The sequence below is a fragment of the Pristiophorus japonicus genome, unplaced genomic scaffold (genome assembly GCF_044704955.1).
Source record: "Pristiophorus japonicus isolate sPriJap1 unplaced genomic scaffold, sPriJap1.hap1 HAP1_SCAFFOLD_884, whole genome shotgun sequence".
NCBI classification, from domain to species: Eukaryota; Metazoa; Chordata; class Chondrichthyes; family Pristiophoridae; genus Pristiophorus; species Pristiophorus japonicus.
This window is the reverse complement of record NW_027254807.1, coordinates 45,162-69,773: the sequence shown is the minus strand read 5'-3', so window position 1 is coordinate 69,773 and position 24,612 is coordinate 45,162. Positions and strand designations below refer to the sequence as shown.

At 46.0% G+C, this 24,612-nt stretch overlaps 1 protein-coding gene across 1 annotated transcript in view; it reads right to left on the bottom strand.

Moving 5' to 3' along the window:
* LOC139257606 (uncharacterized) overlaps positions 1–23,510 on the bottom strand; it is a 108,990-nt gene extending 85,480 nt beyond the window's left edge. The window contains exons 1-2 of the mRNA XM_070874544.1: positions 23,427–23,510; positions 9,847–9,950 (exon numbers count right to left, since the gene is read on the bottom strand). Of these exons, the coding sequence (XP_070730645.1) occupies positions 9,847–9,950; positions 23,427–23,437 (115 nt within the window). The 5' untranslated portion in view covers positions 23,438–23,510. The remainder of the gene's footprint in view (positions 1–9,846; positions 9,951–23,426) is intronic.
* Between the last annotated feature and the right edge of the window lie 1,102 nt (positions 23,511–24,612).

Genomic DNA, 24,612 nt, shown 5'->3' with positions numbered 1-24,612 from the left:
AGCAACACCTCCCTGCCCCTGTACTCAAATCCCCTCGCTATGAAGGCCAACATGCCATTTATTTGCTTTCTTAACCGCCTGCTGTACCTGCATGCCAACCTTCAATGACTGATGTACCATGACACCCAGGTCTCGTTGCACCTCCCCTTTTCCTAATCTGGCACCATTCAGATAATAGTCTGTCTCTCTGTTTTTACCACCAAAGTGGATAACCTCACATTTATCCACATTATACTTCATCTGCCATGCATTTGCCCACTCACCTAACCTATCCAAGTCACTCTGCAGCCTCATAGCATCCTCCTCGCAGCTCACACTGCCACCCAACTTAGTGTCATCCGCAAATTTGGAGATACTACATTTAATCCCCTCGTCTAAATCATTAATGTACAGTGTAAACAGCTGGGGCCCCAGCACAGAACCTTGCGGTACCCCACTAGTCACTGCCTGCCATTCTGAAAAGTACCCATTTACTCCTACTCTTTGCTTCCTGTCTGACAACCAGTTCTCAATCCATGTCAGCACACTACCCCCAATCCCATGTGCTTTAACTTTGCACATTAATCTCTTGTGTGGGACCTTGTCAAAAGCCTTCTGCAAGTCCAAATATACCACATCAACTGGTTCTCCCTTGTCCACTCGACTGGAAACATCCTCAAAAAATTCCAGAAGATTTGTCAAGCATGATTTCCCTTTCACAAATCCATGCTGACTTGGACCTATCATGTCACCTCTTTCCAAATGCACTGCTATGACATCCTTAATAATTGATTCCATCATGTTACCCACTACTGAGGTCAGGCTGACCGGTCTATAATTCCGTTTTCTCTCTCCCTCCTTTTTTAAATAGTGGGGTTACATTGGCTACCCTCCACTCGATAGGAACTGATCCAGAGTCAATGGAATGTTGGAAAATGACTGTCAATGCATCTGCTATTTCCAAGGCCACCTCCTTAAGGACTCTGGGATGCAGTCCATCTGGCGCTGGGGATTTATCAGCCTTCAATCCCATCAATTTCCCCAACACAATTTCCCTCAGTTCCTCCTCCTTACTAGACCCTCTGATACCTCTTATATCCTGAAGGTTGTTTGTGTCCTCCTTAATGAATACTGAACCAAAGTACTTGTTCAATTGGTCTGTCATTTCTTTGTTTCCCGTTATGACTTCCCCTGATTCTGACTGCAGGGGACCTACGTTTGTCTCTACTAACCTTTTTCTCTTTACATATCTATAGAAACTTTTGCAATCCGTCTTAATGTTCCCTGCAAGCTTCTTCTCGTACTCCATTGTCCCTGCCCTAATCAAACCCTTTGTCCTCCTCTGCTGAGTTCTAAATTTTGTTCCAATCCCCGGGTTCGCTGCTATTTCTGGCCAATTTGTATGCCACTTCCTTGGCTTTAATACGATCCCTGATTTCCCTTGATAGCCACGGTTGAGCCACCTTCCCTTTTTTATTTTTACGCCAGACAGGAATGTACAATTGTTGTAATTCATCCATGCGGTCTCTAAATGTCTGCCATTGCCCATCCACAGTCAACCCCTTAAGTATCATTTGCCAATCTATCCTAGCCAATTCACGCCTCATACCTTCAAAGTTACCCTTCTTTAAGTTCTGGACCATGGTCTCTGAATTAACTGTTTCATTCTCCATCCTAATGCAGAATTCCACCATATTATGGTAACTCTTCCCCAAGGGGCCTCGCACAACGAGATTGCTAATTAATCCTCTCTCATTACACAACACCCAGTCTAAGATGGCCTCCCCCCTAGTTGGTTCCTCAACATATTGGTCTAGAAAACCATCCCTTATGCACTCCAGGAAATCCTCCTCCACCGTATTGCTTCCAGTTTGGTTAGCCCAATCTATGTGCATATTAAAGTCACCCATTATAACTGCTGCACCTTTATTGCATGCACCCCTAATTTCCTGTTTGATGCCCTCCCCAACATCACTACTACTGTTTGGAGGTCTGTACACAACTCCCACTAACGTTTTTTGCCCTTTGGTGTTGTGCAGTTCTACCCATATAGATTCCACATCATCCAAGCTAATGTCCTTCCTAACTATTGCATTAATCTCCTCTTTAACCAGCAATGCTACCCCACCTCCATTTCCTTTTATTCTATCCTTCCTGAATGTTGAATACCCCTGGATGTTGAGTTTCCAGCCCTGATCATCCTGGAGCCACGTCGCTGTAATCCCAATCATATCATATTTGTTAACATCTATTTTCACAGTTAATTCATCCACCTTATTGCAGATACTCCTTCCATTAAGACACAAAGCATTCAGGCTTGTTTTTTTAACACCCTTTGTCTTTTTAGAATTTTGCTGTACAGTGGCCCTTTTTGTTCTTTGCCTTGGGTTTCTCTGTCCTCCACTCTTGCTTTTCTTCCTTCGATCTTTTGCTTCTGCCCCCATTCTACTTCCCTCTGTCTCCCGGCATAGGTTCCCATTCCCCTGCCATATTAGTTTAACCCCTCCCCAACAACATGAGCAAACACTCCCCCAGGACATTGGTTCCGGTCCTGCCCAGGTGCAGACCGTCCGGTTTGTACTGGTCCCACCTCCCCCAGAACCGGTTCCAATATCCCAGGAATTTGAATCCCTCCCTTCTGCACCACTCCTCAAGCCACATATTCATCTGAGCTATCTTACTATTACTACTCTGACTAGCACGTGGCACTGGCAGCAATCCTGAGATTATTACCTTTGAGGTCCTACTTTTTAATTTAGCTCCTAGCTCCCTAAATTCGTCTTGTAGAACATCATCCCATTTTTTTACCTATATCGTTGGTACTTATGTGCACCATGACAACTGGCTGTTTACCCTGCCCCTTCAAAATGTTCAACCTAGTGAACCTTCTCTGAACTTCCTCCAAAGCAAGTATATCCTTTCTTAAATATGGAAACCAAAACTGCATGCAGTATTCCAGGTGTGGCCTCACCAATACCCTGTACAGCTGTAACAAGACTTCCCTGCTTTTATACTCCATCCCCTATGCAATAAAGGCCAAGATTCCACTGGCTTTCCTGATCACTTGCTGAACCTGCATACCACCCCCCTGAGTTTCATGCCCAAGTACCCCCAGGTCCCGCTGTACAGCAGCACTTTGCAATCTTTCTCCATTTAAATAATAACTTGCTCTTTGATTTTTTTCTGCCTAAGTGCATGACCTCACCCTTTCCAACATTATACTCCATATGCCACATTCTTGCCCACTCACTTGGCTTGTCTATGTCCTCCTGCAGCTTCTTTATGGCCTCCTAACGCATTGCCCTTCCTCCCATCTTTATATCATCGGCAAACTTAGCTTCGTTACACTCAGTCCCCTCTTCCAAGTCGTTAATATAGATTGTAAATAGTTGGGGTCCCAGCCATGATCCCTGCGGCACCCCACTCATTACTAATTGCCAACCAGAGAATGAACCATTTATCCCAACTCTCTGATTTCTGTTTGTCAGCCAATCTTCTATCCATGCTAATATATTACCCCCAACCCCGTGAACTTTTATCTTGTGCAGTAATCTTTTGTGTGGCACCTTGTCAAATGCCTTCTGGAAGTCCAAATACACCACATCCACTGGTTCCCCTTTATCCACCCTGTTCGTTATATCCTTAAAGAATTCCAGCAGATCTGTCAAACATGACTTCCCCTTCATAAATCCATGCTGATTTGCCTGATCAAATTTTGCTTTTCCAAATGTCCTGTTACTGCTTCTTTAATAATGGACTCCAACATTTTCCCAAACACAGATGTTAGGCTAACTGGTCTATAGTTTCCTGCTTTTTGTCTGCCTCCTTTTTTGAATCGGGGCATTACATTTGCAGTTTTCCAAGCTGCTGGGACCTCCACAGAATCCAGGGAATTTTGGTAAATTACAACCAATGCATCCACAATCCCTGATGCTAATTCTCTTAAGATTCTAGAATGCAAGTCATTAGATTGTGTTACCAACCACTCCCCTCACCACAACCAGATCATTGTGCCTTTCTCCTTTCAGATACCCAAGAAGTGCCAGCAGCCCAGCCTGAGCAGCAAGAAGTAGAGGATAGCGAAGAGGCATCACTCAATCGGACACTCTCAGGCACCAGCTTAGAAAATAGCACTGTGTGAACTAGAGGATTGTATTGAGGTGGGATCTACACGTGGTGAGTCACCAGGCATGAGTGGGCTGCAGTCAGGCCAAGGGGCAAGGATAGCGCAGGTGTCAGCTCCGCAGAGGGCGAGGTCACACACGAGTTCTGCTGGACAGGATTCAGACGAGGAATTTGATGGGGCATGTTGTGTATGGAGAAAGAGTCAGACTGAACACTATGAGCTCAAAGTAAAGTGTGACCTTAGTCTTTTATTGCAGGTCTCCAGAGAGCCTTTCCAACCTGTGAGGCCTCCTAAAATACCTGTGCTCCCAAGGGATTATGGGATGCCTTGAGACTCCAGGGGATGTGCAGAGTAAATTCAAGTTTACTTATACACTCCCCCCTGCCCCCCTCCACCACCTCCAAAGTCAATAGTGTAACTATTTACAATGTGAGTCGATCTGGGGCCCTTCTTGCCTGGTTGATCGTCTCGATGTGAAAGCTGTTATTGTTGAATCATTTGTTAGGCCCTCACTGGGCTGCTATGCAGTTGGCCTTGCTGAGCTGCCTGGTGTGTTGGGTCCTGCTGGGCTGCTGTGGATGATGGGTTCTGCTTCGTGGTCTACCGTGGTGCCGATTGCCACTGGTGTATGTTGGGGAATCAAAAAAGGTGGGGTCCAAGGTAGGTTGCTCAGGATAGTCCGTGAATCTGAGTTTGATTTGGTCCAAGTGTTTCCGGTGAATGAATCCATTTGAAAGTTTGACCCAAAACACCCTGCGCCCCTCTTTGGCCACGACAGTGGCGGGAAGCCACTTGGGACCTTGTCCATAATTCAATACAAACACAGGATCATTGATTTCAATCTCGTGTGACACATTTGCGTTATCATGGTATGTACTTTGTTGAAGCCGCCTGCTCTCTACCTGTTCATGTAGATCAGGGTGAACTAACGAGAGCCTTGTCTTAAGTACTCTTTTCATGAGTAGTTCAGCAAGTGGATCCCAGTGAGCAAATGGGGTCTTGTGCAGTAGCTAAGCAGGACTCAGGATAGGCGAGTCTGCAGCGAGCCTTCAGTTACACTCTTTAAGCCTTGCTTGATGGTTTGCACTGCTCTCTCTGCCTGGCCATTGGACGCTGGTTTAAACGGGGCAGATGTGACATGTTTGATCCCATTACAGGTCATGAATTCTTTGAACTCAGCACTGGTAAAACATGGCCCATTGTCGCTTACCAGGACATCGGGTACGTGTTGGTGGCAAACATGGCCCGCAGGCTTTCAGTAGTGGCAGCGGACGTGCTAGCCGGCATTATCTCACATTCCATACACTTAGAGTACGCATCTACAACCACAAGGAACATTTTACCCAAGAACGGGCCTGCATAGTCGAAGTGTACCCTAGACAATGGTTTAGAGGGCCAAGACCATAAACTTAGCAGCGCCTCCCTGGGTACATTGCTTAACTGCGAGCATGTATTACATCTGTGAACGCAGGACTCTATGTCCGCATCGATACCGGGCCACCACATGTGGGATCTGGCTATCGCTTTCATCATTACGATGCCTGGGTGGGTACTGTGGAGGTCATTGATGAAGGTGTCTCTGCCCTTCTTGAGGACCACAAGATTGCCCCACAGAAGGCAGTCTGCCTGTATAGACATTTCATCTTTGCACCGCTGGAACGGCTTTATCTCTTCCTGCATTTCCACTGGGACATTAGTCAGCTTCCGTGAAGCACACAGCTTTTGCCTAGGGATAATAAGGGGTTCTGGCTTGTCCAGGTTTTGATCTGCCGGACAGTGACGGGTGATTGCTCACTTTCAAATGCTAAATCTGCAGGCTGCGCCATTTCCACCCCCGTGTTGGGCAATGGCAGTCTACTGAGAGCATCGGCACAGTTTTCTGTGCCTGGCCTGTGGCGGATGGCATCGTTGTACGCGGACAATATGAACACCCATCTCTGGATGCGGGCCGATGCGTTGGTTTTTATCCCTTTACACTCAGAAAACAGGGATATGAGTAGCTTATGGTCAGTTTCCAATTCGAATTTTACCCAAATAGGTATTGATGCATTTTCTTTACCCCATAGACACATGCTAAAGCTTGTTTCTCAATCATGCTGTAGGCTCTCTCAGCCTTAGACAGACTCCTGGATGCATAAGCAACCGGCTGCAGTTTCCCAAAATCATTAGCTTGTTGCAATACACACCTGGCGCCATATGATGACGCATCACATGCTAGTACCAAACGCTTACATGGATCATACAACACAAGCAATTTGTTTGAGCCGAGCAATTTTCGCGTTTTTACAAACATTTTCTTGGCTTTTGCCCCAAACCCATTCATCGCCTTTTCATAGTAAGACATGCAGTGGTTCTAACAATGTGCTGAGACCTGGTAAGAAGTTACCAAAGTAGTTCAGGAGTCCCAGAAACGATCGCAGCTCCGTCACGTTCTGTGGACTTGGTACGTTCTCGATTGTCTCCGTCTTCACGTTGGTGGGCTTGATGCTATCCGCCGCAATCCTCCTTCCCAAGAACTCCACTTCAGGTGCCAGGAAAACGCACTTCGAGCATTTTAACCTGAGCCCCACGTGGTTGAGTCGACTGAGAACCTCCTCCAGGTTCTGAAGATGCTCGGCTGTGTTCTGACCTGCGACCAAGATATCATCCTGGAAGACCACGGTGTGCAGGACCAACTTCAGTAAGCTTTCCAATTTTCTCTGGAATATCGCTGCCACTGACTGAATTCCAAATGGGCATCTGTTATAAATAAAAAGACCTTTGTGCGTGTTGATGCAGGTGAGGCCCTTCGATGATTCCTCCAGTTCCTGCGTCATATAGGCTGAAGTCAGATCCAGCTTCTTGAACGTCTTTCCTCCCACCAGCATTGCAAAGAGGTCGTCGGCCTTTGGTAGTGGGTATTGGTCCTGTAGGCAGAAACGATTGATAGTTACTTTGTAATCACCACAGATTCTGACGGTGCCATCTCCCTTGAGGACGGGAAGGATCGGGTTGGCCCACTCGTTGATCTCGATCGGTGAAATGATGCCCTCTCGTTGCAGCCAGTCGAGCTCGATCTCTACCCTTTCTCTCATCATGTACGGTACTGCTCTTGCCTTGTGATGGATGGGTCACGCCCCCGGAATTAGGTGGATCTTCACTTTTGCTTACTGGAATTTCCCACTGCCTGGTTCGAACAGCGAAGGGAACTTGTTTAAGACCTGGGCACACAAAGTGTCGTCAGTGGCTGATAGCGCTTGGATATCGTCCCAGTTCCAGCGTATCTTTTCCCAGCCAGTTCCTGCCGAGCAGCGTGGGACCATCGCCCGGTACCACCCAGAGTGGTAGCTTGTGCACCGCTCCATCGTAAGAGACCTTTACGGTAGCACTGCCAATTATGCGAATCAGCGCTTTCGTGTAAGTTCTTAGTTTCATACAAATTGGAGTTGAGGCATTGAGTCCTTGTTGCACCACAGTCTTTCGAAAGTCTTTTTGCCCATGATGGACTGGCTCGCGCCCATGTCCAGTTTCATTGACACCGGGAGTCCATTTAGTTCAACATTCAGCATTATCGGGAGACAATTCGTGGTGAATGTGGGCACCCCATGTAACTCTGCCTCCTCGGCCTGAGGCTCTGGTTCATCGTGATCCTCCTTGGATCTGTCCTCCTCTGCAATGTGGTGGTTTGCAGTTTTAACAGGTTTAGCAGCTCGCCTGCTCACTCGTTGGAGGTGTCCCATTGTTCCACAGCTCTTGCAAACATACCCTTTGAATTGGCATGAATGGAAATGATGATCACCCCTGTAGCGCCAACAAGGTGTTAATGACCTTGCATTCATCACCCTTGATGGTGGACTCCGAGACATCTGCAGATGTGCAGCTGAAGGCATGTGTGACTTGTCCTGTACGTTGCGATTTGAAAACAACATCACTTTGTTCACAGTACTTGTAGCAGCATTTGTGTGCTGAGAGATTTGCTTAGTATTGTCACTGGTGGCAGTGAATGCCTGGGCTATCGCTGTGGCCTTACTCAAGGTTGGGGTCTCTACAGTCAAAAGCTTGCGAGGTATGGTTACGTGGCCAATGCCAAGTACGAAAATGTCTCTGAGCATGTGCTCCAAATGTCCTTCAAATTCGCAATGTCCTGCAACGTCTTAGCTCGGCGACATAACTCGCCACTTCCTGGCCTTCAGACCTTTTGTAGGTGTAGAACCGGTACCTCACCATCAGAACGCTTTCCTTCGGGTTCAAATGCTCTCGGACCAGTGTGCACAAATCATTATACGATTTCTCCGTGGGTTTCTCTGGAGTGAGCAGATTCTTCATGAGGCCATAGTTCGGTGCCCCACAGACGGTGAGGAGGATCGCCCTTCGTTTGGCAGCTTTCTCTTCCCCATCAAGATCGTTGGCCACGAACTATTGGTCGAGTCACTCCACAAAAGTTTCCCAATCATCTCGCTCCGAGAATTTCTCCAGGATGCCCACTGTTCTCTGCATCTTTTGGTTTACTATCTGTATCTCGTCGCCAGTTGTTGTGCATGGAGAAAGCGTCAGACTGAACACTGTGAGCTCAAAGTAAAGTGTGACCTTAGCCTTTTATTGCAGGTGTCCAGAGTGCCTCTCCAACCTGTGAGGCTTCCTTAAATAGCTGTGTTCTCTAGGGATTATGGGATCCCTTGGGACTCCAGCAGATGAGCCCTCTGGTGGCTGTACAGAGTAAATACAAGTTTACATATAGAACAGGGTGGCCTTCAGAAGAAGGGTGATGGGCATGCACACAGAAATTCCTGGTGCAATGCCAGGCCTGCCAAAGAGAGTCTTGTCACTGTTAAGGAGCTTGGAGGAGTCCAGGTCCAACATTGCACGGGACTTTGAGTGGAGATTGGAGCCAATGATTTGCCGGATAGAAGTGATTGGCAACTCCATTAGACCCAACCATGATGCTGGGTGTGATGAGCGATATTGCAGCACAAGTGGAAGTGACACAACGTCTCAGGGCTGCTGTGAAAGCTCAGACTTCAGTCACGCAGGCTCTGCTTTCTGCCATGCAAGCTCAGACTGCTGCCATTGTGGCTGGGTTGTGGAAAGGGTCTTACAGCAGCCCAGCAAACTGTTCTCCAACAGATGGCGAGGAATGCTGAGGGGCTGCCCCAGGGGGAGTGGCAGTGGCTCCATGGAACAAGAATCTGCTGTCCTCTCTCAGGGTGACAGCATTCATACTTCCATCACTGCCACTCTGCTAGTGCCATTGCAGATGCCTGTCAGCCAGCCAGCCCAGACTGCTACTGCCCATGCCAAGGAGAATGCCTCCCGAGCGGTCAAGGCAGTGGAATCATTGTTTGAGCACCTCGATGGTCTGCTCAATGAGCTTCCTCGTGGCAGTATGGCTCCCATTGCTGGCCATAAGTGATGCGGTTACAAAATGCAGTTATCTGCCAGGTGAAGAACGGATAGCTCTTGTCTCCAAGCAGCCACGCTCGGGTTCGATGAGGTGGCTGGAAGATTGCTGGCAAAGTGGACTGGCACAGGATAAAGGCATCATGACTGCTGCCAGGATACTGGGCATTCACCATCATGTGCTGGGTGTGGTCCACAACAACTGCACATTAACAGCCTTTGCGGTTATACAAATTCTTAAACAGGGTCATTACCCTGAGATACACAACCCACGATGTATCCCATTGGATCGCCAGCCCGGTACAACCATTGAAATTGAAATGCGATTTAAAGATGGAAAACGGAAGAGCTGAAAAACAAATTACCTTTTCCAGTGTGAAACCAGAAGAAATATAAAAGAAGACATCGACAGGCCATCAGTTTGTGAAAGGAACTTGCTCTGGGAGGCATCTTCTGCTGCATTCCCCCTCTGGAAAATCAATATTTTGAATATGAGAGCACTGAGTGAATACTGCTTAAATATTGGTTATATCTGAAATGTGTCAAATTAAAATTTATTTAAACGATTAAATCTCAATTGGAGCACCAACATTCAGTGGCACAAAATGGCAGGACATGGTTCACACTTGTGATCATCGAGATCAGCAATTGGCTTGGGGGAATGATTTAGATTTTGGTGGAGAGGAAAGGTCAGATGGAGAACTGTCCTCAGGTTGCTCGGACACAGCTGTGAATGGCCACGTCAAACAGAACTGATAGAAGCTGGAGGTAGTTCGTCGGTCCTCTTTCCACAGTTGATTCATAACCTGAGGACACCAGAGACTGGAAATAAAACCGCAGGCTGTGTGACCATCAAATTAAACAAATAAATACTTGAGCAATTAATAAATGTGATTTGCTTGTCACAAACATTTGTCTATCAGGAGTGAACAGGAATCCAAAGTTTCTTGGGTTGTACTTTGCTTCAGGCTTTGGATACATCTATTTAGATTCACTAGATGAATTGATGTTAATATGGAAAAGCTTATGGTCCATGAACATAAGAACATAAGAAATAGGAGCAGGAGTGGGCCATTCGGCCCCTTGAGCCTGCTCCGCCATTCAATAAGATCATGGCTAATTTCCAACTTAACTCCACTTTCCTGCACTATCCCCACATCCCATGATTCACTTAATAAACAAAAATCTACCGATCTCTATCTTGAATATACTCAACGACTGAGTCTCCACAGCCATCTGGGGTAGAGAATTCAAAAGATTCACACCTGCTGAGTGAAGAAATTTCTCCTTATCTCACTCCTAAATGAGACTGTGACCCCTGGTTCTAGACTCCCCAGCCAGGGAAAACATCTTTTCTGCATCTACCCTGTCAAGCACTGCAAGAATTTTGTATGTTTCAGTGAGATCACCTCTCATTCTTCTAAACACGAGAGAATATAGACCAAGTCTACTCAATCTCTCCTCATAGGACAATCGGCATGCACAAGGCTCCATTAGCACCCCAGACCCTAAATTGGGGATCGAGCACTGAAGCTGCGCCGAGCGATGACAGCAACAGTTTCGGGGACACGTCCCGGGCAGCTGGCTGCTAGCGAGGTGAAATTTAAAAGGGAAGTGGCTGGCTGCTCCTGAAAAAAATGTCTGCTTTTATTTTCCGTGCCGGTGTCGATTTGGACGCGGGGTCCGTGCCACGATTGCTCAGCCCGGCACAGTTGATTATGCAGATTGTGCAGCTTGGGCCCTTCCCTTTAATTCAGGGACGAGCCACTCCTAACTCGTTTAACCTATCTTGATAACTAAGATGCTTTGGACTTGGAATTAGTCTAGTGGCCCTCTTCTGCACCCTTTCCAGAGTCTCAATATCATCCACCATGTGAGGAGACCAGAACTGGGCACAGTATTCCAAGTGGGGCTTGACTAAGTACAAAGACAAAACAGTACGCCTCGTCCTATGGATACACCCCAACACCCTATTTGCTCTAGCTATCACTGCACAGCATTGCTCATGTACCTTTAAGGATGTATGCACTAGAATGCCCAAATCTCTTTCTATCTCCACCATCTTCAATGCATTTCCCTGGAGGGTGTATAAATGTTGAGCATTTGCCCTGCCCACATATATAACACTGCACTTAGCTAAGTTATACATAATTTTCCAGTCACGAGCCCAGTCTCCCAGCACATTAAGATCTGCCTCAATCAGACGAGCCTCTTCTACTGTTCTAGCACTCGCACAGATCTTGGTATCATCTGCAAATTTGCAACTTGTCCCACCAACTCCTGAATCCAGATCATTAATAAAAATATAAAAAGCAACGGTCCCAGTACTAAGTCCCTTGCTTTTTGTGGTATATATCAACGATTTAGATTTGAATATAGGGAGTATGATTAAGAAGTTTGCAGATAACACTAAAATTGGCAGTGTGGTTGTTAATGAAGAGGAAAGTCATGGGCTGCAGGAGGATATCAATCTACTGGTCAGGTGGGCAGAGCAGTGGCAAATGGAATTTAATTCAGAGAAGTGTGAGGTAATGCACTTTGGGAGGACTATAAGGAAAGGGTATACACATTAAGTGGTAGACCACTTAATAGTGTAAATTAACAAAAGGACCTTGCAGCACTTGTCCACAGATCCCTGAAAGTTGCAAGCCAGGTGGATAAGGTGGTTAAGAAGGCATACGGAATGCTTGCCTTTATTGGCCAAGGCATAGAATATAAGAGCAGGGAGGTTATGCTTAAATTGTATAATACTTTGGTTAGGCCACAGCTGGAATACTGCGTGCAGTTCTGGTTGCCGTATTATAGTGTAATATATTCACAGTGCACAACACACACAGCTCCTAACATGGCAGGCAGCTCTATCGGAAGCCTCCGGAACAGCCTGGTTCTGTTTATTATTAACTCTGCAGTTGCAGTACACAATATGTCCACATCCACAGTGTGGAGCTACAAACATTACAAGCTTACAGACATAACATATAGGAAGGACATGATTGCACTAGAGAGGGTGCAGAGGAGATTTACTAGGATGCTGCCTGAAATGGAGGATCTTAGTTATGTGGACAGATTGGATAGGCTGGGTTTGTTCTCATTGGAACAGAGGAGGTTAAGAGGAGACCTCATTGAGGTGTACAAAATATTGAGGGGCCTAGACATAATGGAGGCCTAGTAGGGCCTATTTCCAATGGTGGAGGGGTCTATTATGAGGGGGCATAGTTTTAAGGTGGTTGGTGAAAAGTTTAGAGGGGATTTGGAGGGGTGGGCTTCTTTACGCAGAGAGTTGTGGGGATCTGGAACTCACTGCCTGGAAGAGTGATGGATGCAGAAACCCTCACCATTTTCAAGAGATGGTTAAATGGGCACTTAAAGTGCTGTAACCTGCAGGATTACAGACCTAGAGCTGGTAATTGGGATTAGACTGGATAACCTCTTGTTGGCTGGTGCAGATATAATGGTACGCACTACAGGGAATCGAATACGGCCAGGGTGATCTCCTGGACTAGTTTTGATTGCCTGGATGGGTCGGAGAGGAATTTTCCAAGATTTTTTTCTCCCTAAATTGGCCTGGGTTTTTATCTGGTTTTTGCCTCTCCCAGGAGATCACATGGCTCCGGTTGGGGTGGAGTGTAGAATATTTCAGTGTAAGGGGTGTCGCAGTTGTGCGGGGCGGACTGGTTGGGCTAGGTGCTCTTTGCCTTTCTGCCATTGTTCATAGGTTTATATGTAACCTTCAGGGCTGTTGACCGAGGGCCGTGCATCTCTTTGTCGGCCGGTGCAGACACGATGGGCCGAAAGGGCCTCCTTCTGCGCTGTACATTTCTATATTTCTATGATCACTGCGGGTCACCATTGGTGACCGGTCTCCAAACAGATCCAAATCCATCTATAACGACGCTTTGCCTGCATCCTGCCAGCCAGTTCTGTATGCAGCTCAATATATTTCCACTAATACCAGAGGCTCTGATTTTATAGAGAAGCCTCTTGTGCGGTACCTTGTCAAAAGCTTTTTGGAAATCTAAGTAGACAATGTGTACTGGGCTTCCCTCATCCACCAACTTTGTAACTTCTTCAAAAAGTACAATTAGATTTGTGAGACATGACCTCTTTTTTATGAAGCCATGTTGGGTATCCCAAATATATCCCACCCTATCTAAGTATTCATATATTGCATGCCTTATGATTCCTTCAAGCATCTTACCTATTACTGATGTTAAACTGATGGGCCTATAGTTACCCGGGTCTGCCTTGTCACCTTTTTTAAAAATGGGGATTACATCAGCCTCCTTCCAATCTGTAGGAACCATTCCAGAGTGCAGTGAGCTATTAAAGATACAAGCCAGGGGCTTTCATAGCACATGTGCCATCTCCCAGAGGACCCTCGGGTGGATATTGTCCAGCCCTGCTGCTCTATTTATTTTTAAGTTCTTAATTCTTTCTAAGACAATATGCTTATCTATGTTAATGTTACTTGTAGTCAAATTAGTGTCATTAACTTCTAATATTTGAGCATCATCTTCAAGGGTGAATACTGATGCAAAGTACTCATTTAATATTTCCGCCATACTCATTGAGTCCTTTGTAACCTGGCCTTCAACTCCCTTCAGTGGCCCAATTCAGTCTTTGATAGTTCTTGGACTCTTCACATAACTAAAAAAGCTCTTCCCATTACTGCCACAGTTGTCTACAGTCCTTTTTTCCATTCGTCTTTTTGCTGTTCTAATATCAGCCTTAGTTTTCTTTAGTTGTTCTTTGCATTCAACCCTATTTATTTGAGTGTTAAATTTCTTTAATTTATACAAATATTTCTGTTTACATTTTATTTGTCTTTGTACATACCCACTCAGCCACATTAGCTTTTCTTACCACATTTCCTTCTTTTGATTTTGGGCACTTGTTTGTTTACCACATTTTTAATTTGATTCCTAAAAACTTTCCATTTATATTCAACATCGGTCGCATCACCACGAAGGAGGGTTAGCCAATTTACCTGTTCCAAATCATCTGCCACTTTGAAATCCGGTCCGAGTTGCAGGTTCTCAGTATCTTTCGTTCTACTACCAATTGGAACCATATAATGATGTGATCACTGTTGCCCAGATGTTCCCCCACATGGAGGCCTGATACGAGATAAGACTTACTACTAAATATCAGATCCAATATATAATCTTGAATAAAAAGCTAGTACTGATGACCATGAAACTACCGGATTATCGTAAAAAGCCAATTGGTTCACTAATGTCCTTCAGGGAAGGAAATCAGCCATCTTTACTTGGTCTAGCCTATATGTGACTCCAGACTCACAGCAATATGCCTAGAAAGACACACAATCGCAACAAAGAAGTGAAGCAGCACTGTGGGAGTACCTTCACCATAAGAACTGTAGCAGTTCAAGAAGGCGGTTCACACCACCACCTTCTCAAGGGCAATTAGGGATGGGCAATAAATGTTGGCCTTGCCAATCATGCCCACATCCCAAGATCAAATAATAAAAACTCAAACTGCACAGTCTAAAATGGTATTTAAGGCAGAATATCATCAAATATCAAATCTTAACTATTAAGGAGGCAAAATTATCAAGTGTCCCGATTGGGGGCGGTAACCTTCAGGGGCCGGGACTATTATCGCTCAGCCTGATGTTTCATGTTGATGCGCTACAATGCCCCTCCCCTTCCATTAAATGGGAGGGCCGCTGCGCACTCTGCACAGCCCTTTGGTGGCTGCCTCTGGGCTACCGAGGCAACGTGAGATAAGGTCAGCAGCCGGGCACTCAAGACGGAGTGTCAGCCTAGACCACGCATGGAGAGTCAGCCAACAAATAAAGATGGCGGCCCGGAGCGCTGCAAGCCTCCCCTTTAAACAGCGCCCTGAGAACGGACACCCGACCCACGAAACTGGCGTTGTCATCCGCCCGCACCAGCCTCGCGGACTATGGACCAATTTCCCTCGTGGGGCATTAAGGGGTCGGCGCGGGGCGGTGAGCAGTTGATGCGTATGGCAATGACATCATCGCCGATTGCATGGCGGTCCGGGGCACTAACCGCGGGACACAGTGCTGCCGAGCCAATGCCTCCCAAACCTGCAGAGCAATTCCCGGGAGGTGGTAGCGCCCCCCCTCCTCCAGGTGGTGCAACAAGGGGGCAATTTCGCCCCCTAAATGTTACAGATAAAGTGAACCCAGAATCTGATTTCAACATAAATATGCTAGCATGATGTAACTATTCCAGCCATTTTAGATTCAATCAACCAAAACGTTAATCGCAAATCCAAATTTTGCCATCTTTAACTCGAGTACTCTGTCAATATTTCATTCCTCCTCATGTTTTTACCCCACACACTTTCACATATTATTATAAAAGGACAAAGATATACTGCAACAAGAGATTTGTGGAAAGAATCAGACTAGCCATGCAACTGAGAATATGACCAGAGTGAATAAATAAAAATTTGGGTAAAATAAATGTAAGACAGATTTTAGTAAGAATTTCTTGATTCAAAGAGCAATAAATATTTGGAATAATCTGTCAAGCAGCAAAGTAGAAACAAAGACGCAGAAATTTGTGCACAATGCACCTGGCATCAAATAGGTGCCAACGTGTCCAATATGGCGGGTAGGGCCCGCGCGCACATTCCACGCCAGAGGTTTGCCGCCCGCCATATTGATGATGGCAGAAATAGAGGCATATTTTTCAATTGCAGGTCTCGTTTAGGGATACTGGGTTTATGGCAAATGATGTTGAATATAAAAGTCAAAATGTGATGAAAAATCTATATAAAAGCTCAGTAACACAGTTAGAGTTCTGTGTGCCCTATTGGTCTCCACACGATAGGAAGGATACCGAGACAATAGAGAGGGCACAGATTACAGTCACTGGGATGCTGCCGGATGTGAGGAAATACAAGTATGAAGACATGAAAAATTAGGTCTGTTTTCATTCGAACAGAGGAGGTTACATGATGATTTGATAGAGGTGTTTAGAATTATGACGGGGAAGGGGGGTACAAAGCAATAATATCCCTAATTTTGTTTGGGTGCGCGGCAACCTTTAGGCAACTTTGGAACAGAGTGGATAGAAACAGAACGTTTCCAGTGGTTGAAGGGTCTAGTTCGTGATGGTGTATATCCTCCACATGAGCAGTAGCCCTAATCCAATGTGCCCACCCAGTTCCCATTTCCCTCCATCCCCCGTTCCTTCTCCCACCTATCTAACCTATTCTTAAATGTTGACATGGTCTCTGCTTCAATCACTAACTCTGGTTGTGCATTCCTCAGCCTCACCATCCTCTGTGTAAAAATATATCTCCTGCTCTCTGTCCTAAATCTCCTACATTTAATCTTATGTCCAGGTATAATTGTTCAAAGGAAAGTCTTTTCCAATCAACCTCTTTACATTCACAGGACCCCAAATCTTAAACCATGAATTAAATTCTGTCAGTCGTTAATTTTAGTGCCACACTGGGCAGTTCTCATGCCCCTCATACTTTATGAGATACTTGTCAGATGTACACCAGACCAGAACAGGAACATACAAACAGTGATCCTGAAATTCTAACCCTGGTCACACTGGCTGTCGCTGTTTCTGCGAGATTCCACAGTAACATAGAAGTGGTGAGGCTTCCGTCAATGCCTTACAAATGATGGGCAGGGGATAGGAATTCCCTTAACTAGGAGATCCACCCCTGATCTGGAGCCAAGACCCAGCATTTGTACGTAGGGTGGGACACCAAGTGAGTGGAGCACTGGCGACCACAAAGACTGAAAGGAACATTGGCAGGTTCGGGCAACCCTCCCTCTTCCCACCCGCCTCCCGGGCCCCACCCACCGCGGCAGAGGATCGTAGGAGTTTCTGAGAACCTGGGGCAGGCAGGTACCAGAGTTACACCCGAAGTAGCGCAGCTGTCCCCTACAAATATAGAGCCCACTGCAGATCCTGCAAACTCTGGCGGGGTCAGTGCTGGAGGGGAATGTGAGGCACGATCTCGGCCCAAGGAAATTCAGGACCAGTGTGTTTATCTGACCACTAAACAGTGTACTTAAATATAGGTTCACAAAATACTTCACATTGAATATTTTCTGACTAACATTATAAAATCTCCATTGGTATCACACCAAATATTAATGTTCTGAAGTTTGCAATAAGCAGGGCGTAGGATTAACCCTGAACATGCCCAACACAACATTCATCGTGCTAACAGTTCAATGCTCGATTTCATTCAGGAAGGTTAGGTTCATTTAAACCAGTAGGTTTACAATCCTCATTCTATTTTGTCAACCCATACACAAATACAAATAGAATAATGTTAGTAAAGAAACATCAAGTCCTTACCTGTGAGTTGCTGGTCCCGGGCACTGTTTGTGATCACACAATGTAGGGATTCAATTTAGTGCTAGAAATTTGCCTGTACTGGGAAATTTGCCTGTGATGTCATTCTTGCATTGATAACCAGCTTTCTTGATTTCATGTGACAATGGGAGCTATGTTCTGAGTGTTGGCAATTTGTGTACCAACTTAGTGTAAGTCAAAATATGACAAATGTAGCATTAATATTCAATTAGACGGCATTAGTGACAAGTCACAATTTGTGATCTGGGCTCAGACCTGCAGGAAATGTTTCCCATTAATGGACAAACAGAATACGAGCAACCACTGAGACAAGCAAAAAGTGGATCCAAAAAAGTTAAGGACAGAGTTATTTTTCTGATGTTACTGAACACTTATGTAACTCCTGTGGTAAGGCACACTTGGGCCAGGCTTTAATATTGTGACAGTCTCAGAGGAGCATTCCAATAGTTGAGAGTCTTACACGGAGGAGGATATCACTGGACACAGAAGTGATTAACAGTTTAGCTAAATACAATGTGGATATAAACATTCATTAAAAGAATATTTTAAAAATGCCACTAAATTCTCTAAACATTCCTCAAAAGATCAATACACAGAAACTCTCTAAAATATCATCTTTACAATGTTTTTCATTGTTAAAACTTCTGTAGAAATCGGTTGTTGTTGTTTTGTGTCTTCACAGAGGATGCGGCAGAGAAAAAAAAGCACGGATTGTGCAGTGTTATGCATGTGTTCAGGGCAAATGCTTAACATTTGTACACCCTCCAGAGAAAGGCATTAAAGATGGTGGAGATAAACAGAAATTTGGACATTCTAGTGCATACATCCTTAAAGGTACATGAGCAATGCTGTGCAGCGATAGCTTGAGCAAATAGGGTGTTGGGGTATATCCATAGGACAATTGAGTATCAGACGAGGCATGCTGTTTTGTCCTTGTACAAGACCTTAGTCAGGCTGTACTTGGAATACTGTGTCCAGTTTTGGTCTCCTCACCTGTGGGTGATATTGAGGCTCTGGAAAGGGTCAGAAGAGGGCACTCGAATAATTCCAAGTCTAAAGCATCTTAGATATCAAGATAGGCTAAACGAGTTGGGGCTCCATATCTTAGAGCAGAGTAAACTTAGGGGGGGATATGATTGAGGTTTATAAGATTATGAAGAGAAAAGACGTTGTTCCTGTTGACAGTTTATTTCAATTAAATAGGTTAGGAAGAACCAGGGGTCACAAATTTAAGAGGTTTTGGCCTAGATCTTGGTTAGATGTCAGGAGGTGGTTCTTTGCCCAGAGAACAGACCTCTGGAACAAGCTGCCATTTCATTTGGTGGATGCAGACTTGCTGAATTCCTTCAAGCGAAAGCTAGACTTGTTTCTGGCTGCGGCGGAGATCACCTGTTACAGAAGGTAGGTACTGCAGGGAATTTAATGGCCAGAATGATCTCCTGGACTAGTTTCGATGCCTAGATGGGTCGGAGAGGAATCTCCCAGATTTTTTTTCCCCAAATTGGCCTGGGTTTTTGTTTTTTTACCTCTCCCAGGAGATCAAGTGGTTTCAGATGGGGTGGAGTGTATATGTTGTGATCCACAAGGTATCGCAATTGTGTGGGACAGGCACGATGGACCATATGGTTTTTACATGTCCGTCATTGTACATATGTTCGTATGTACCTCTTTCCAGAACCACAGCCTTCTTATGCACTGCTTCTTGAACATATCAAGGTACGAAGAATGCGCAAGGTAAACTCGAGGTGGGGTAAGGCCTCCTGCCCTTACATCTGCGGCCTCTCCTCAGGCGTGGACACACATCGGCCATATCCCGTCTGTGTAGCTGGCACTTTTGAAGTAGTCGCCGCAGCATGACGTGGTGTGCCAACACTGCCTCCATCAAGTTGCTGGTAAGAGCGAGATGGTACTCATCAATGGAGCCAAAATGGTCATCGTCAAGGTAAATACTCAGCAGCTGTAGCACACCAACACCTACACACTCTGCTAGGAGAATACGTGGCACACACCGCGACCTCTGTGCCCCGGTTACTACTCCCTTTATATACCGCCCCGGCATCGTAACCGTCAGTTGTGAATGCCAGCTTTCTGTGGCGAGTTCACTGCCAGCCGGTAATGAGACTCCAAATCCAAAGTCCGCATCAGCGGCGCCAGCGAGGCATTGCATGCATACAATTGGCGGTAAAGGGCAAGGCAGTAGTTCTTTCCGCCACTGCAAAAACTCACCCGAAGTTTGCACCAGGTGGTGAGATCGCGAGCATGGCGCTGAGCCATTAGCGGCACAGAAACGCCTCTCCGGGGCACTAACGGCTGATGGTAACCAACCAAATTTCAACCCCAAAGACTTTAAATAAGTGAGCGAGAGAAGCGGCTGGAGATAAAGGTAGGCCCGACTTTTAAGACACTTAGGGAGAACAATATGGGACCTTAGCACCTCCTGTTGGCACCTAGCGGGGGCGCTATGTGGGCGGTGCGGCAGTAGATCCACGGCGAAGCAAATCCTGCACTGCACGCCAAACCTGTCCCCCCGTAATGTCGCTGCTACGAGTTAGCACCAGAGACTTCACACCAGGCAGATCGTGACAACGTCGAGCGTGCAATGCTCACTGGGCGCCCGGTCTTCAAAATTCATTGTCACCCCCTGTCTTAGCGCCTCGCCCCGCCAGCGACAGGAAGAGCAGGCGTCAAACAGGCGGATGCAGGCTCCAGGGGCGCTACTTAAAGGGATCATGTATAATGAGTCGCTGCTGTGAGGTTAGTGCTGTTTCACTGCTTCCTTGTCAGTTTGACAGTATGCAACGCTGAATTCAATCATTTAAAGGTTGTTTCATCTCCAGAATGGTGTAGCGACTCAAAATTAGTGACATTTTTATTCTCACGACATATCAAAGTGCTACACTAAAATGAGGTTCTGCAGCATCAATGAACCTCCCCTTTACGAACTGGAAAGAGCCTGTAGCAATGATGACTTGTGATTCGACTGCACCTGATATTGCTTAGCGCTTTGAATCTAATGCCATGGAGTCAGACCATTAGCACTTGATTTAGCACTCCAATTCTTTCTTTGAGAAATAAGATTTCATGTTGCATGCAGCGTGATTTATTAGTGTCTGGCGCCAAATCTTAACCTATTCTAAAGTTACCACCCATTCCTGGGCTATAATTAATTTCTCCCCCTTAGTCTTAAGGTTATTTCTGTATGTTAGTTAATAGTCGAACAAATAGTAGCGTGGCAGGGTCATGGAACGCCCATCCTGCAGCATGAGGGAACTCCAGGATGCTTCTCTTGTCCTGGACAACCACATGTGCAAGAAATGTCGTCAGCCAGATGAGCTCGACTCTGGGTTTTGGAGTTTAAGCAGCAGCTGCCGTCCCTGCGGTGCATCCGTGAGGCTGAGAGTTACGTGGATAACAAGTTTCAGGAGGTGCTCACCCTGCAGCATAAGAGTGTGCAGGCGGGAGGGAATGGATGACTGTCACACTGAACAAGAAGACCTGGCAGGTAGTGCAGGAGTGCCTTGAGTGAATCTCACTCTCCAACCAGTGGTGAGAGCGATGCTTCCTCTGGGGAGTACAGCCAGAGGCAAGTCCACAGCACTACGGGTGGCTCTGCTATACAAGGGAGGTGGAGGAAGACCTGGTAGGCCATAATGGTAGAGGATTTGATAGATAGGGGAAAACTCAGGAGTTTCTGCAGCTGCAGACATGATTCCAGGCACATAAATAATAAATGAGTAATAAGAGGAGGGATGGGGTGGATCTGGGACCAAAACAGAGACATACACATGGAGGCAGAGGGCATGGCTGGGGAATAAAATGAGTACTTAGCATCTGTCTTCATCAAGGAAGAAGATGCTGCCAAAGTCATAGTGAAAGAGGAGGTAGTGGAGATTCTGGATGAGATAAAAATTGATAAAGAGGAGGTACTAGAAAAGCTGACTGTACTGAAAGTTGATAAGTCACCAGGACTGGATGGGATACATCTCGGATGCTGAGGGAGGTTAAGGAGGATATCGCAGAGGTACTGGCCATAATTTTCCAATCCCCCTTGGGTACAGGGGTGGGGCTAGAGGACTGGCGAACTGTAAATGTCACATCCTTGTTCAAAAAAGGATGTAAAGATAAACCCAACAACTACAGGCCAGTCAGTTTAACCTCGGAGTGGAGGAAGGTATACAGTGGTGTTCTTCAGGAGTCAGTACTAGGAGCACTGTCTTTCTTGATATATATTAATGACATGGACTTGGGATTACAGAGTACAATTTCAAAATTTGCAGATGACACAAAACTTGGAAGTAAAGTGAACGGTGAGGAGGAGAGTGATAGACTTCAAGAAGACATAGACAGGCTGGTGAAATGGGCAGACATGTGGCAGATGAAATTTAATGTAGAATAGTGCAAAGTGAGATGTATTGATAGGAAGAATGAGAAGAGGCAATATAAACTAAAGAGTACAATCCTAAAAGGGGTGAACAAAGAGACCTGGGGGTATATGTGCAGAAATTATTGAAACTGGCAGGGCAGGTTGAGAAAGCAGGTAAAATAGCAGACTGGATATTGGGCTTCATAAATAAAGTCATAGAGTACTAAAGCAAGGAAGTTATGATGAACCTTTATAAAACACTGATTTGGCCTCAACTAGAGTACTCCGTCCAATTCTGGGCACCGCACTTCAGGAAGGATGTGAAGGCCTTAGAGAGGTTGCAGGAAAGCTTTAGGAGAATGATTCTAGGGATGAGGTACTTCAGTTACATGGATAGACTGGAGAAGCTGGAGTTGTTCTCCTTATAGCACAGAAGATTGAGAGGAGATTTGATAGAGGTATTCAAAATCATGAGGAGTCAAGACAGAGCAGATAGAGAGAAATTGTTCCCATTGGTGGAAGGGTCGAGAACCAGAGGACACAGATTTAAGGCGATTGACAGAAAAACCAATGGCGACGTGAAGAAAATCATTTTTATACAGCGAGTGGTTAATATCTGGAATGCACTGCCTGAAAGGGTGGTGGAGGCAGACTCATTCGCGGCTTTCAAAAGGAAATTGGATATGTACCTGAATGAATAAAACTTGCAGAGCTACAGGGAAAAGGCAGGGGAGTGGGACTAACTGAAGTGCTCTTGCAGAGAGCCGGCACGGGTTTGACGGGCCGAATGGTCTCCTTCTGTGCGGTAACCATCCAGCGATTCTATGGGCTAGAAATTGCGTAGTGTCCCGTTTGGGGCGATAACTTTTCAGGGAGCACCAGGCAGGAAAGATTATTTGATCCTGGGAACTTCTGCTTTACCGTTCCAACAGGGAGATGGAGCGCTAAATCAAGCTCGATCACTTCCCTTAGAGGCTGAAGTCAGTGCGAGGGGCAGTCGTGGCAGAGTGCTGAGTAATGTTCCATGCCGCCTAGCCACTTTGGTGGCTCCTTCCCTCGCTTAAAGGGAAGGGCCAATGTTGGTGTGATTCAATATTCATCCTATTTCTGTGGGGCCACTGGACCTGCGCTACATGCATAACAGCCCCAAGCTCTCTAAGAGAGTGCAGAGTTGATGAATCATGGGGTCCAAAAAAAGAAAAATGCAACAGACTGGGGAGATTCATAAATGTTGCCCTACCTGACCACCATTGACTTTCAGTAGCGTTCCCCAAGCGGCCAGCCGAGGTGACAACGCCTCCTGCAGCTGCCGCTGTTGACGCCCGGCGATGCTGCAGGGGGCGGGAGCGAATTTCACATCCGGGACGCTAACAGGGCACTGTGCACCAGATGACACCACAATCTACGGGGCGCAACAGAGCGAGATGGTATATGTTAGCATCAGTGTGAAACCGCCAGCGAAGTTTGCAAGTGTCGGTGAATTTTCCGCACCAGGTCGGTAACCCTTTAGTGCCCCATTACTGACCCCTGCAGGTGCTGATGGGAGGTGCAAAGCAAGCCAACGTCTCCCCTACGATTCTATGAAGTTGGCACATATAAAAGATCTGTGTCACACTTGCACCCAATTGGCTTTAATTTATCCACCGCCCGACATTAATGCCTCAAAAAATCGTCAACCTAATTTCCAGCCCATAGTATTTACACAGCACCTATCACTGCATCAGGAAGTCCCAAAGCGCTTTACAGGTAATGAAGTATTTTTGATGTAGAGTCACAGTTGTAATGGAGGAAATGCAGCAGCGAATTTGCTCCCAGCAAGTTCCCCAAACAGCAGAGACAATGAGCACATAGTGTGGGTATTGGTGTGTTAGTTGAGGGATAAAAATTTGCCAGAAAACCAGAGGAATTCCCCAGCTCTTCTTCGAAAGATGCAATGGGCTCGTTTATCCACCTGAGGAGGCAAAAGGGGCGTCGATTTAACATCTCATCTGAAAGGCAACCCCCCGTGAGAGTTCAGCGCTCCCTCAGTACAGTACTGGAGTGTCAGTGTGCTGACGTCCCTATTTAACATCAATAACATTCTGTTACAGTCTGGACTCTGCTTATTTGCCTAGATTTTCATTTCTTTCTCTTTATTTCCTGCCATTTTTATCGAAACTGATTTTATCTTTAAAAGCAAACAGCAACCTGTGCTAATGTTTTCCCCTCTGTAAGAGCCTTGTTTCCTCCTAACAAAGGTGGCTATTTTGATTAATTAGATAGGGAAAAGATACAAAGACATATTTTCTTTTATTTGTTTCAGGGTATGGGGGTTGCAGGCAAGGCCAGCATTTATTGCCCATCCCTAATTGCACCTTGAGAAGGTGGTGGTGAGCAACCTTCGTGAACCACTGCAGTTCTTGTGGTGAAGGTACCCCCACAGTGCT